We start from the raw sequence: 11961 nt of genomic DNA, 5'->3' as shown, positions 1-11961 counted from the left end.
TTTGAAAGAGAAATCAGGCAAAGGGAGAAATAATGTTTAAAAGTCATTTATTGCCTACCACCAGTCGCCCTGCATCTCTCTCTCCTGCTGCAGTAGAAGAGAGCGAATACTCCCACCAACCTCTCTCGTCCAGATAAACCCTCCCTCGCCCACGTAATTACCCACTGACGTGGAGACGGACTACTTCTCTCCACCCCTTGGAAACACCTGTTGATAACGGAGAAGCACTAAAGCCAGGCCAAGAGATTCTGGAAATATTGCAATTTTACCCACACCCTGTCTGTGGAACACGCGTCTATGGCTTCCCTTTATGTACTTAATTAAATTTTGTTACTTTTTCTCCTGTTCATCTGTCTCACGTCAATTTGTTTCTTAGACCAGCTAAGGGAACCTCTAGGAACTGAAGGAATTCTTCCTCCCACCACCAGTCAAGTAGCTATGTTTACTCAGGGATGAACCAGGACCTCTCTCTTTTTGTTAAAAGGACCAGGATGGTGTGGAGAAAGTGGAAATTACAGCCAGGATCCTTGCCTGGGTGTCACCCATTGTAGACCTGAAGTGCCTGTTTGCATGTCTATGGGATGTTTACCGAGAGGCTGGTCAGTCTTGGGAGTGTTAGGCAGAAAAATAGATATGAGCGGGATGAGAGACAATTAAGGCCAGTAAAGTTCACTAAACAGGGGACTCAAAAAAGCATCCTGTCCCAGGGGACTGAGGAGGAGCAGAAAAGAAAAACACAAAGCTAGTGAATCGGCGCAGGAATGTCTGCTTGGACCCTTGCAAGCTGCTGCTTCATGTGTCTGCACCCCAGCCCCTCTCCCACGATTTCCCCTCGAAAAGCCCTGACCGCTTGTGTGTCCGGAGGACGGTGGTTCTGCAAGGCAGGAGCCTGCCGCTCCCTCGTTTGCTAGCAAATCAATAAACTATTCTTTCCTTTCCTCAAAACCTTGTCACTGTCTTTTGTGATTTGACCTCAGGGACAAGGACTGGGTTTCGGTACCAGGAGCGGTCCCCCGACCAAGTGCCCGCACTGCCGCTCCCTCGGTGTCAGGGCCCAAGGCCGAGCTGCCCTGGAGGAACGCAGAGCTCCTGCCTTCCTCCTCGCTAGCCACAGGGGACTGTGCCGGCAAGGAATTCGTGCTGTATGGTAGCTCGAGCACAAGCCTCTAGGATTCCATCTAAAGTACACACTGAAAGCAGTAACGCCTTCCAGGAGAGAGTACAGAAACCGGTGTCGCCACCAAGGACTTGGAAGATGTCGGGGTGGTGATCTCCACATACCCTTGTTGAAGTCACTCATTTGGCCTACTCGGAAAACAGATGAATCTTGGAGATGCCAGTGCATGATGGTCACCGTAATCAGAGTGGCTCAGATTGCCGTTACTGCTGCACATGGGGCTTCATCACTTGATCCCCAAGCTGCCAGTGTGTAAGTATTGGTCAGGAAAATGCTCTTTGTTCTCTTCCTGTGAGTAAAGACCAGCAGGGCAGTTAGCTTTCAGCCGGCAAGGAGAGAAAACTATCTCAGAGGTATATCAGACCTCCAGACTTAGGTTGTCACTTAGTCAGAAGGAACCTTCGTCTCCTTTTCCTTCCAGAAGACATCACACTGGCCCATCACATTGATGGTATTATGCTGATTGGACGCAGTGATCAGGAAGTACAACTCCTGTGTCACCCGAGGAGCCCCGAGGTAACACAGGGCAGCCCAGAGCGGGCCACTCCAGGGCCAGGCCACAAGTGTGACCCACCTGGACTGACCTATCAAGCATATTGATAAAACAGTCACGTGTCAAAAGGTGGGAAATAAATCCAACAAAAATTCAGGGGCCTTTCTTTCGTCTTAGAGAAGTTTCTACAAGTCTATCATGTGGGCATGCTAAGCTCTCCCTTGTAAGGTGATGAATAAGGTGCTGTATCCGGCCCCTCTTCCCGCCCACATACACAAAATGCACAGCGGCCTGGTGGACCACCTCGGATTTCAGAGGCAGCAGAGACCTCATTTCCAGTGGGCTACTCTGAGCCATTTACTGATTGGTCTGAAAAGCACCTAGTTTGAGAGCAACCTGGACCTCTGGAAGGTGGAAGGCAGTAGAGGGCAACACCTGGATCTCCTCTCATTGCCACCCCTTCAAGGTGCACACCTGAAAACGGCCTAGCGTGAGACGGACCTGCCCAAGATCACAAGGCCCGGACCCCGGCCTGACCTGCGTGGTGGTCCACGCTCCATGCCAAGCCTGGTTGGCATTCTTCCGTCTCTGAGTCCGTGCGACACACACACGTGACACCAGCCGCCAGGAGCTGGAGGTGTCATCCATGTATCCCTGGGGATGTCCTTAGGGAGGAATATCTGGCGTGACCCTCCCTGTGCAGGTTGGGATGTTGGGCAGCTCCTGGGAGGTGCCGTGGCCTCAGCAGGACAGGGAACTGGTGAGAAAAAGAGGCCTGAGCTCAGCTCTTGTCTCCTCAGAGCTGGGACCCCAGTGACATTGCCAGAGAGCGTGGGGAGGGCTCTGGTGGAGATGTGTGTACTCTTGCATGGCAAGGGCCAGGAGGGGGGGCAGTCAGCAGCCCAGAGGGGCACGTGGGCGTGTCTGAATGCAGGGAGGGGCCCTTGAAGAAGTGATGTCTCTGATGACACGCCCAGTAGAACCTGAATTGTGACCCGGACGGAACCCAGCTCCTGGTCGCAGACCCCAGTCCTGCTCACTTGACCGGAGGTGCTCGACAGAGCAACATGTGGTCTTGTTGTGTGGAGCCTTCTGAAGGCGAGGAAGACAGGGGGGCATCTGAGAGTGAGAGTCCTGCTTCCTGTGGGCATTGGCTCAGTGACCTCTTTCAATGCTTCTGTCCGTGTCTCCAGGGGGAGTCCGAGGTAACACAGTGCAGCCCAGAGCGGGCCACTCCAGGGCCAGGTCACTGTGTGACCCATCCCCGGCTGACCTTCCCCGTGGCCCCTAATGTGTCTGCGGTGGGCGTGGGGAGGAGGGGGTCCGTTCTAGGGTGGGAGCATGTTGTGAGGTGGTGGCCCCCTGGTGGGGCAGTCAGTGTCACAGCTCTGGTCTCATCATTCAGGACATGGAGGTGAGTGTTGGGACCAGGTATTTCCACCCACATGTTAATCCTGAGCCCAGGGGTGTCCTCCTCTTCCCTGAGGGACTGGATGTCTACGCAGATGGCCCTGTGGGCCTTATCTCCGGTCAAGTTTGGGGCCCACACTGCCCCCTGCGGGGAGGTCCAGGCATCCCCGGGTGCCTCCTCCCCAGCTACCAGGTGCTGGCTTTGCAGAGCTCCACCCTAGGGAGCGTGGAGGAGCTGGTGGATGGATTCACCTACTCCATCTCCCTGGACCTGGGGCAGGCTGTCTACACCCCAGGACCCCGTTCCACACCTGGCAACCGGCCAGGGCCCTCCCTCGAGAGTGGCCAACAGGACCACTCCAGAGGGCCTGGAACGTTGTTCCCGGGGGCACCCCGTGCCTCTCCTTGCTCGCACCCCAGGGGGCTGGGGGCTCTCAGGTGAGCCACAAACCTCCCTCGTCCTGGTGGTTCCTGGGTTTCCCACTGACTATATCCCTGCTGCCCCCCTCAGCGAGAAGCTGAGCTAACTCTCTTTCGGAGTGAGCTCAACATGAGCAGGGTTCCCCAGATGGACGTGTGTATGCAGACAAGGCGCACAGCATGGGAGGAACGAGCTCCAAACACCAGCCGGAGCACTCCCGAGGACGCTGACCAGCCGACCACGGACCAGCGGCTCCCCCGGTGAGCACCCACCCCCCTCCTCGGCACAGTCGGGCCTCTGCCCACAGCCCGCGGTGTGTCTTGCGTGTCCCCACGTGTCTGAGCCTCAGCGTGCTCCTCTGACGGGCAGGGTGGCTGGCGATCAGCCTGTTAGGGTGCCCATGGGGAACACGGGAGGAGCCTTAGAGGGGCTCCGCTGGCGCCCGGCACTGTAAAGGACTGCCAGCCAAGCTGGGCCACTTCGGGGCTTACTTCTCTGTACCCGATGAAAAGCCTTTGGCCTCACCCGTCAGTGGCCTGGAGCCTGGCTCATTTGGAAAAGCACATGGAAAGCAGCCTTTGGAACGGAGGCTCGCGATTCCCTGTGGCTGGGCCCGGTCCTTGTCCTCGCCGTGGCCACATGAGGGACCTCTGGGGGCAGCAGAGGGGTACCTGGGAAGGTTCGGGAAGGACTTCCTTCAGCAACAATAGGTATGCAGCACCCACTTTGTGCAGACCCTTTGGGGACACTTAGCATAACTGAATGAAGGAAGCAGACACAGTACTGGAACCCTGTCCCGGGCCGAGTAGGGTAGTCACTTCAGGCGTCATCCGCAGGTCACAGCCAGGGAGCGACACGGACGATGCCATCGTGTCCTGCTTCCGTAAATGGGGGTATTTCTCCTGGACACAGGATGCGCAATCGTTCACTGGGTCCAGAGGGAGCGCTGCCCGTCTCACAGAATGGGGGAAGGAGGAGTTTGGGGCTTGGGGCAGGAGGAACCCAGCAGAGCCCAGCGGTCATCCATCTTCAGATTCCCATGGGCGGACTGATGACTTGGGACTTCCTATTCGGGAGGATGGGAGAGGATGGGGTCCCAGGACAGACACGCAGGGCCAGGCAGGGGGAGGGACAGGTGTCTGGACAGGCAGAGGAGTGCACAGCGGCCAGGCCCACACAAGGGTGGGCCGGGAGGGCAGTGCGGCTGGAAAGACCAGGCTTCTCACTCTGCCACCCCCAGGCCGTACTCCAGCCCCGTGGAAATAAAGTTAAACCACTATATCGAGAAGCAAGGGAGGGAGGTCCACGTGATCAATGGCGGACGGCGTTCATTCCCCGAGAAGGGCCAAGTCCTCCACCACTTGGTCCAGGAGGAGCACCTGGGGCCCACGGTGGCGGTGCTGGAAGGTGAGGGGCTGCAGCCAGGGGACCGTCTAGGGTGGGCTTCCCGGACTGGGGTTCCCTTCAAGGCACTGAGGGCTCTTCTGTCATTGTAAGGCGCGGGGAATCAGCCCCGGGGTGACCCTTTCTCTGTGTCCCGCTCCAGACCCACGGCAGAGGCAGCTGGCTCCAGAGACACGGGGAGGGCCAGCTTCGTGGCTAGAGCCCATCCAGGAGCTCCCTGAGACCCCTGTTCTGGAGATACGGCCGGTGACACCTGCCTCAGCCCCTGCAGAGCTGGAGGATGTCCCAGCAGTGGCCTCAGCCTCAGAGCCAGGCCCCGAGCTGGAGCCCTATGAGCACACAGCAGAGCCCAACAGGTCACTCATCTTCGGATTCCCATGGGCGAACTGACGACTGGGGACTTCCTGTTCGGGAGGATGGGAGAGGATGGGGTCCCAGGACAGACACGCCGGTTCAGGAAGGGGGAGGGAGGGACAGGTGCCTGGACAGACAGGGGAGTGCACAGCGGCCAGGCCCACACAAGGGTGGACCCGGAGGGCAGTGTGGCTGGAAAGACCAGGCTTCTCACTCTGCCACCCTCCGGCTTTCCCCCAGCCCCAAGATGGGACAGGCTAGTCGCCTTCGTTTCTGGGATTTAGAGGAGGTGCTCCGCTTCATCTATACCAGTGAGTGCATACCCACCTGTGAGGGCCAAGTCCTCCACCGCTTGGTCCAGGAGGAGCACCTGGGGCCCACGGTGGCGGTGCTGGAAGGTGAGGGGCTGCAGCCAGGGGACCGTCTAGGGTGGGCTTCCCGGACTGGGGTTTTCCTTCAAGGCAGTGAGGGCTCTTCTGTCATTGTAAGGCGCGGGGAATCAGCCCCGGGGTGACCCTTTCTCTGTGTCCCGCTCCAGACCCACGGCAGATGCAGCTGGCTCCAGAGACACAGGGAGGGCCAGCTTCGTGGCTAGAGCCCGTCCAGGAGCTCCCTGAGACCCCTGTGCTGGAGCGACGGCCGGTGTCGCCTGCCTCAGCCCCTGCAGTGGCCTCAGCCCCGCTGGCAGGCCCTGAGCTGGAGCCCCATGAGCCCACAGCAGAGCCCAGCAGGTCACTCATCTTTGGATTCCCATGGGGGGGCTGACGACTGGAGACTTCCTATTCGGGAGGATGGGAGAGGATGGGGTCCCAGGACAGACACGCAGGGTCAGGAAGGGGGAGGGGCAGGTGCCGGGACAGGCAGGGGAGTGCACAGCGGCCAGGCCCACACAAGGGTGGACCCGGAGGGCAGTGCGGCTGGAAAGACCAGGCTTCTCACTCTGCCACCCCCAGGCCTTACCCCAGTCGCAGGATGGGACGGGCTAGGCACGTTACCTGGCAGGACGAACAACTGGGGCCCACGGTTTCAGAGCTGGAAGGTGAGGGGCTGCGGCCAGGGGACCGTCTAGGGTGGGCTTCCCGGACTGGGGTTCCCTTCAAGGCAGTGTGGGCTCTTCTGTCATTGTAAGGTGCGGGGAATCAGCCCCGGGGTGACCCTTTCTCTGTGTCCTGCTCCAGACCCACGGCAGAGGCAGCTGGCCCCACAGAGACGGCGAAGGCCGACTCCGCGGATAAAGCTCGTCCAGAGGCCCTATGAGACCCGTGTGCCGAAGCTACGGCCGGTGTCACCTGATTCAGCCCCTGCAGAGCTGGAGGATGTCCAAGCAGTGACCTCAGACATGGACCTTGTCCCGGAGCTGGAGCCCCATGAGCCGTCGGGCTCGGGGCCCATGGCATCTGCAGGAATGGCACCGGTCCTAGTAGAGCCATACCCGGGCCCGGAGCCTGCCCACCCCTGTGCTGCGAGCACCTGGGATGTGACAAGAAAGGAGGAGTGGACCATCCTGGTGTTTCCCTCCCGCCTGGTGGCCGAGCAGCTGACCCTGGCCTTTGCGGTGAGCGGAGCGGGCTCTCAGGGTCGGGGGTGGGCCTGCCCTGTGTCACGGTCTGCCGCCGACCTCCTGCCCCTGACGTGGACTCCTGTGATCTCGGCCCACGTTCCAACTTCCCCCCGGACTCACCATGTGCCACGAGAGACTCTCCTCACCCCCAAGCCCTCACTGACTACAGGGGGACAGTAGGGCTGGCACTTAGGGGTCCTTGCAGACCAATGATTTGGAGCGGAGGGAAAGGGGGCAGGGCCTGGTGGGCTGGGAGGGGTGCTCAGGGAGGTGCTGCCAGGGCCTTAGGTCCTCGGGCCATTGGCCTGGCAGGCTTCCATGGCCTCTGCACTTCAGAGGCCGCTGCCATGGATCTGACTGCGTGGGAGACACAGACACCAACAAAGGCCCTGGGTGGAGTTGTTTAGGGTGAAACTGCACCTGAGTGGGCAGCGGGACCCACGGGGTGGCAGAATGGGAGGCAGATGCCCCAGGATGGGCAAGCGTGAGCTGCCTTGGGCGGCAGGGAGGAGGTGAGTGAGGGTGCCTACGAGCAGAGCCCCTCCGCTCCCCACGACTGCGGGGTACTGTGCATCCAGTCCTCGGCGCCTCCTTGGACGGTGTCCGAGGCCTGGACGGCCACGAGGCTCACAGCACGTCCCCACCTGCCTGGGCTCCAGGTCTGACCGGTGACCCTGCCTGGGCACGGGGGCACCAGGGGCACAGCTGGATGACCCTCCCTCCCTTCTGATCCACAGACGCTGTACAGCAGGATAAACTATTCTGAATGCAAGGCCTACCTACAGAAGCAGTCACAGACGGGAGACATTGAGCACCTGGCCCCCACCATGCATAGGGTCCTGAGGGAATTTGACACCTTGGTTGAGTTGGTCACCACCACCTGCCTCAGGACGCCAAGCATGACAGCCCAGGATAGGGCCCGAGTGGTGGAATTCTGGATCCGGGTTGCCAAGGTGAGTCATGGGACAGCCCCCCGGGTCCATCTTGGCATCCTGGTACCTGCTCCCCTCCTTGGCCAGCTCTCAGGATGGGTTCCTACGGTCTGCCCTGCACCGTCCCTGGGCCCCTCCTGCCAGGGATGTGTGGACCTGGACTCGCAGGCCCCAGGGGTGGGACAGCCATCCCTGGCCCCTTCCTTGGGTTGAGCTACAGTCCTCCACCCAGGAGGGCTGCTCAGCAGGTACCAGGCGTGCTGGGCTCCCTGGGTGTCCGTCTCCTTAAGGACAGGAGTTCATGGGGGGATAGAAGCAGAGAAGCAGGCCACGCTCTCAGCTCTGTCTTCCCTCCCAGGAGTGTCTGGCCCTCAGGAATTTCGCGGCACTCCATGCCATTCTCTTGGCCCTGCAGAGTCGTGCCTTAGGTCGCCTGGAAAGGACCTGGGAACATGTTTCCTGGTGGGTAGTCCTGTCTCTGGGACCGGGGTACCTGAGTGGACAGGGACACCCCTATGTCTGGGACTTCCTGGGAGGCGGCAGAGCCTAAGGACAGGGATGGCAGGCTCTTGGGGCCCCCTGTGAGTTAGGACAGGAGTACCCCTGCAGGAATCAGTTTCCTCCAATGTCAGGTGTGGGTTGAAGCCCATTGGAGATCTTGAGCTTATGTTCTGCAGCAAGAGGTCTCTGCCCCAAGGACAGCGACCTTGCCCAAAGCAGATTCGCCCCTGGGAGAACTGGGAATGGAGGCCCTGGGTGGAAACATAGAGCCCTCTCCCCAGGCCACAGATTCCCCAGGGCTCAGGGCCGTGGTGGAAAGCCTCCTGCAGGCTAGTGGACCTTCTAGGATCTCCAGGAAAAGGGGTCGGCCCCAAGACTCTCCACCTGCTGGCCATGTATCTCCCTACTCCTCTCCCCTCCCCTTAGGAAGAGCACCAGGACGTATAAAAACCTGACAAAGAAGGTCAAGTGGGTTACCAGGAAGCATCTCCTCAAGGTAAATGGGGGCTGGAGGTCTGGAAGGGAGGGGTCCTCGGGGCAAGTCTTCTACCGTGCTGTGGCACAACTTTGGGGAGGACTCCAGGTGTGCGGGGTGAGAGGGGGAAGCTGATGGTGAAAGTAGGGTCCCCCAGGCCCCAAGGGCCTCGTCTATCTCCCTCCCTGGCTCCACTTGACTGGGGGCCTGGCATCCAGTGAGGACCCAGAGGACAGGCCCCCGTCAGGGCTGGAGCTGGCCTGGGGTCGGCAGCAGGGGTGGGGCCTGTGGATGAGCAAGGTTGGCTTCTCCCCTGGGACCCCTGAGCTTGTCACTGCCCCTCTGTGACCTCGGGCTCCTCATGTGGACATGGAGGGTTGCCGTCACCCTGGGGTGTGGGCCTCCCTGGTGAGCAGGGTCCAGGGAGCCCAAGACGCGCTTCAGCTTTGTGCCCAGCCCACCTGGTCATGTGAGGGGAGCCGTGCTGATAGCCGGGTGACAGTGAGTGCTCAGGGCACCCTGGGAGGCAGAGGGACCTCCCCTGACCCTCTCAGGGCGGCGGCTGTGGCCCAAGGACCCCCGTGAGTTTGTGTGTGTTGGAGCTGGGGTCGCTCTAGGCTGAGAGCCTGCTGGAGGTGGGGACAGCGTAGGTGCCAGGGGGCTCGGGCAAGGCATCCATCCACCACGGTCTGGTTGCGGGAGGCCGCGTGGGAGGGGAGCATGAGCACCCGAGTGTCCTGGGCCTTGCAGGAGCTGGACTGTGTATTGAGGGAAAGGCAGCGGGACCGCATGGGACCCGAGGAGAGGAAGAGGAAGGTGAGAGAGGCGTGCCGCGGGTCACGGGCGGTGGGGGCGACCCTGCACCTGCTCCTGGTGCCACCAGTCCTGAGCTGCCAGCATTGGTGTGACCAGAAGGAGGGCGAGAGCAGCTGGGTACAGGGGGAAGTTGGAGGACAGGTGCAAGGCCCACAGGTCCTGGGATTGGCCAAAAGCCAGCCCTGGGAGGGCCCGGGAGGGGAGAGCTGGGCGAAGGGAGGTGGGGAGGCAGCACAGGGTGGTCCAAGGGAGCTGGAGGCTGAGGGTGTGGGGTTCAGGGGAGGCTCTGTGGGCTCCCCTGGGGCAGGCGGGGACTCATCACCTCCTCACCCCGGTGGCACAGGGCATGGTCCCCTACCTCGGACTGTTTCTTGCTGACCTGCCTAAAGAGAAACTCCTGGAGCATAATGAGGACGTGAGTGAGCCCAGAGGGGCACGGGGGGACAGGATGGTGAGCTTTAGGGAGGAGAGAGCCCCCAGTGAGCCTGGACCTCAGCACCGGGCCACCCCTCCGTCCCCCACCTTTCCTGAGAGTGGGTTCCCGTGTGAGCAAAGATCCAGCACCATCCAGTGCCCCACTCCTCACCCCCCCTTGTCTGCATCCTGTCCTTCCTCTGCCCCAGGTCGCTACCCTCCAGGACGAGATCATGGTGCACAAGCACATGGCCGCGGTGTACGACCTGGAGAGGGACGAGCACTTCATGTCCTTTGTCCAGGCTGTGGAGCCCCTGGACGAGGAGCAGAGGTGAGGCTGGCCGGAGTCAGGCGTGGGCTGCAGCTGCCGGTGGGCTCTGGGGGAAGGGACCCCTGACATGTGCCTCCAGGGGCTCACAGGTGTCCCTGTGTCCTGCAGCTACACGCTGTCCTGCCAGCTGGAGCCCCCAGGCCAGAGGGCCGGCAGAAAGGGACTGTTACAGTTCCTCAGGTCCCACGTTTAAACGTCCTGGGCCAGGGCCAGGTGAGTTTCTGGGCTGGGGCGATCGGCAGGGGGGTGGGCTGCTCGCTCCTCAGCCTCAGGGAAGCTTCGGGCCATGCTGGGTGTGGGGGCGTCCTAAAGACCGGTGCGGCTGGGGTCCCAGCTCCACGGCCGACCAGTCCTGTCAGACTGAAGGGTGGTTCCCCGCCCCCTCTGGGACCCAGCCTCCTCCTCTGTGAGTAGGTGACGCTCAGGAGCCTTCCCGTGACAGGGACCCCCCGGGTGCTGGTGATGGACAGGACCCTCCACACAGGGCCCGGAGCCCAGAGGGCAGTGGGGACGGGGTGGAAGCAGGATAATGGGGGGAACCCGGGATAACCTGCCTCTTCTGCTCACCCGCGTGGCCCTGTAGCTGCTGTCATCGGGCCCGCGGCCCTGCTGGTGTCCTGGCTGCATGTGGAGGAGAGCTGCTTCCCCTTCGGGCAGGCGGCGCTTGGCGCCCCAGGACCCCAGTCTGTTTGCTGCTCCTCCTCCTCCCGCTGCTCATCCTGAGCCTCTGCTGGGGCAGCTGCTCTGGCACCTCCTCCGTCGGCCGACTTCGGCATCTCCCCACGCTGCCGCTGCCTCCTCAAGGGCCTGTACGTAGCCACTGCCAACCTGGCCGCCTTCGTGCTGTGTCCTACCCTCTGCTCGTGGCCCGCTGGACAAAGGCGAGCCACCCCACCGTGTGGAGGGTTTTCCCCTTTGAGTAGGTGGCCTCCCACCGTGACGCCAACTGCTGCCTGGGTGCCATCAGCCACAGAGTCATGGCCACAACGGTCCAGGAAGAGCTGGGGCCCGTCCTCACCATGGCCAGCCTTTCCCAGGATGGACACAGAGACGGCGCAGTGCTGCATGGGACCACCGCCCCCTGGGTGCCCAGCGGAGGCATCCGAGGCTGCAGGGCCGGCCGGCCGACGCAGGGTCCCGGGACATGCTCCCAGCGGAGCCCCTGTGCAACTCCCTCCCCTCATCCCTGAGAAATAGCCTCCCCAGGCACAGTGTGGTCTCGGTGTTGTGTCTGAGGTTAATGGTTCCTGGGGGTTGGGGTCATCCCTGTGCAGAATGTAATAAATGATGAACGGATTGCCACCACACTGCTCTTTCTTCTCAAAGCTCTGCCCCTCCTGCAGACATCGTGTGCCCCAGCCCACCGCACCCCCAGCCCTCAAACTCTATGACGCAGGGGGGCCCTGACCTCCGCCAGGTTATCCTCCATCCTCAGTCCTCTCCCCGTAAGGTGCTCAGGAAGAGCAGGGCGCTCTAAGCCACAGGCTGGCACACTTTGGCAACACTGGGGAGGGCGGTTCAAACAGAAACTGGACCTTCCTTCCTGACCCCTATAGGTTATGATCAGACACCAAAATCTACTGAATAGACGCCCCGGGGTGTCTCTTCACGTCTTCAACACCACTGCAGATGTCGTAACCCAAGCAGATCCCAGGGCTGCAAGGCACCAGTC

General features: G+C 61.2%; 1 protein-coding gene across 2 annotated transcripts; it reads left to right on the top strand.

Annotated features, from left to right (window-relative positions):
* Positions 1–3130: 3130 nt before the first annotated feature.
* On the top strand, positions 3131–11008 carry LOC130680042 (ral guanine nucleotide dissociation stimulator-like). Of its 2 annotated transcripts, XM_057490021.1 has the most exons (15): positions 3131–3761; positions 4742–4908; positions 5048–5261; positions 5500–5657; positions 5798–5990; positions 6213–6298; positions 6438–6814; positions 7558–7773; positions 8111–8214; positions 8680–8749; positions 9479–9544; positions 9888–9959; positions 10168–10289; positions 10398–10502; positions 10873–11008. In XM_057490021.1, the coding sequence occupies exons 1-14, from the start codon at positions 3631–3633 to the stop codon at positions 10480–10482; spliced, it is 2061 nt and encodes a 686-aa protein (XP_057346004.1). In that variant the 5' UTR covers positions 3131–3630; the 3' UTR covers positions 10483–10502; positions 10873–11008. The 2 variants fall into 2 exon arrangements, with proteins under 2 accessions (XP_057346004.1, XP_057346003.1); XM_057490020.1 differs by lacking the exon at positions 3131–3761 and having other exon boundaries at positions 4588–4908.
* Positions 11009–11961: the final 953 nt, after the last annotated feature.

Source organism: Manis pentadactyla, chromosome 12 (genome assembly GCF_030020395.1).
Source record: "Manis pentadactyla isolate mManPen7 chromosome 12, mManPen7.hap1, whole genome shotgun sequence".
Taxonomy (NCBI): domain Eukaryota; kingdom Metazoa; phylum Chordata; class Mammalia; order Pholidota; family Manidae; genus Manis; species Manis pentadactyla.
This window is presented reverse-complemented; position numbering and strand designations above follow the sequence as displayed.

Excerpts from the sequence above, each read along its gene's own strand:
- LOC130680042 (XM_057490020.1), top strand. The coding sequence starts at position 4,590 with ATGGGGTCCCAGGACAGACACGCAGGGCCAGGCAGGGGGAGGGACAGG. Across the intron at positions 6,815-7,557 it reads AGCTGACCCTGGCCTTTGCG|ACGCTGTACAGCAGGATAAA; the intron begins GTGAGCGGAGCG and ends TCTGATCCACAG. Across the intron at positions 9,545-9,887 it reads CCGAGGAGAGGAAGAGGAAG|GGCATGGTCCCCTACCTCGG; the intron begins GTGAGAGAGGCG and ends CCGGTGGCACAG.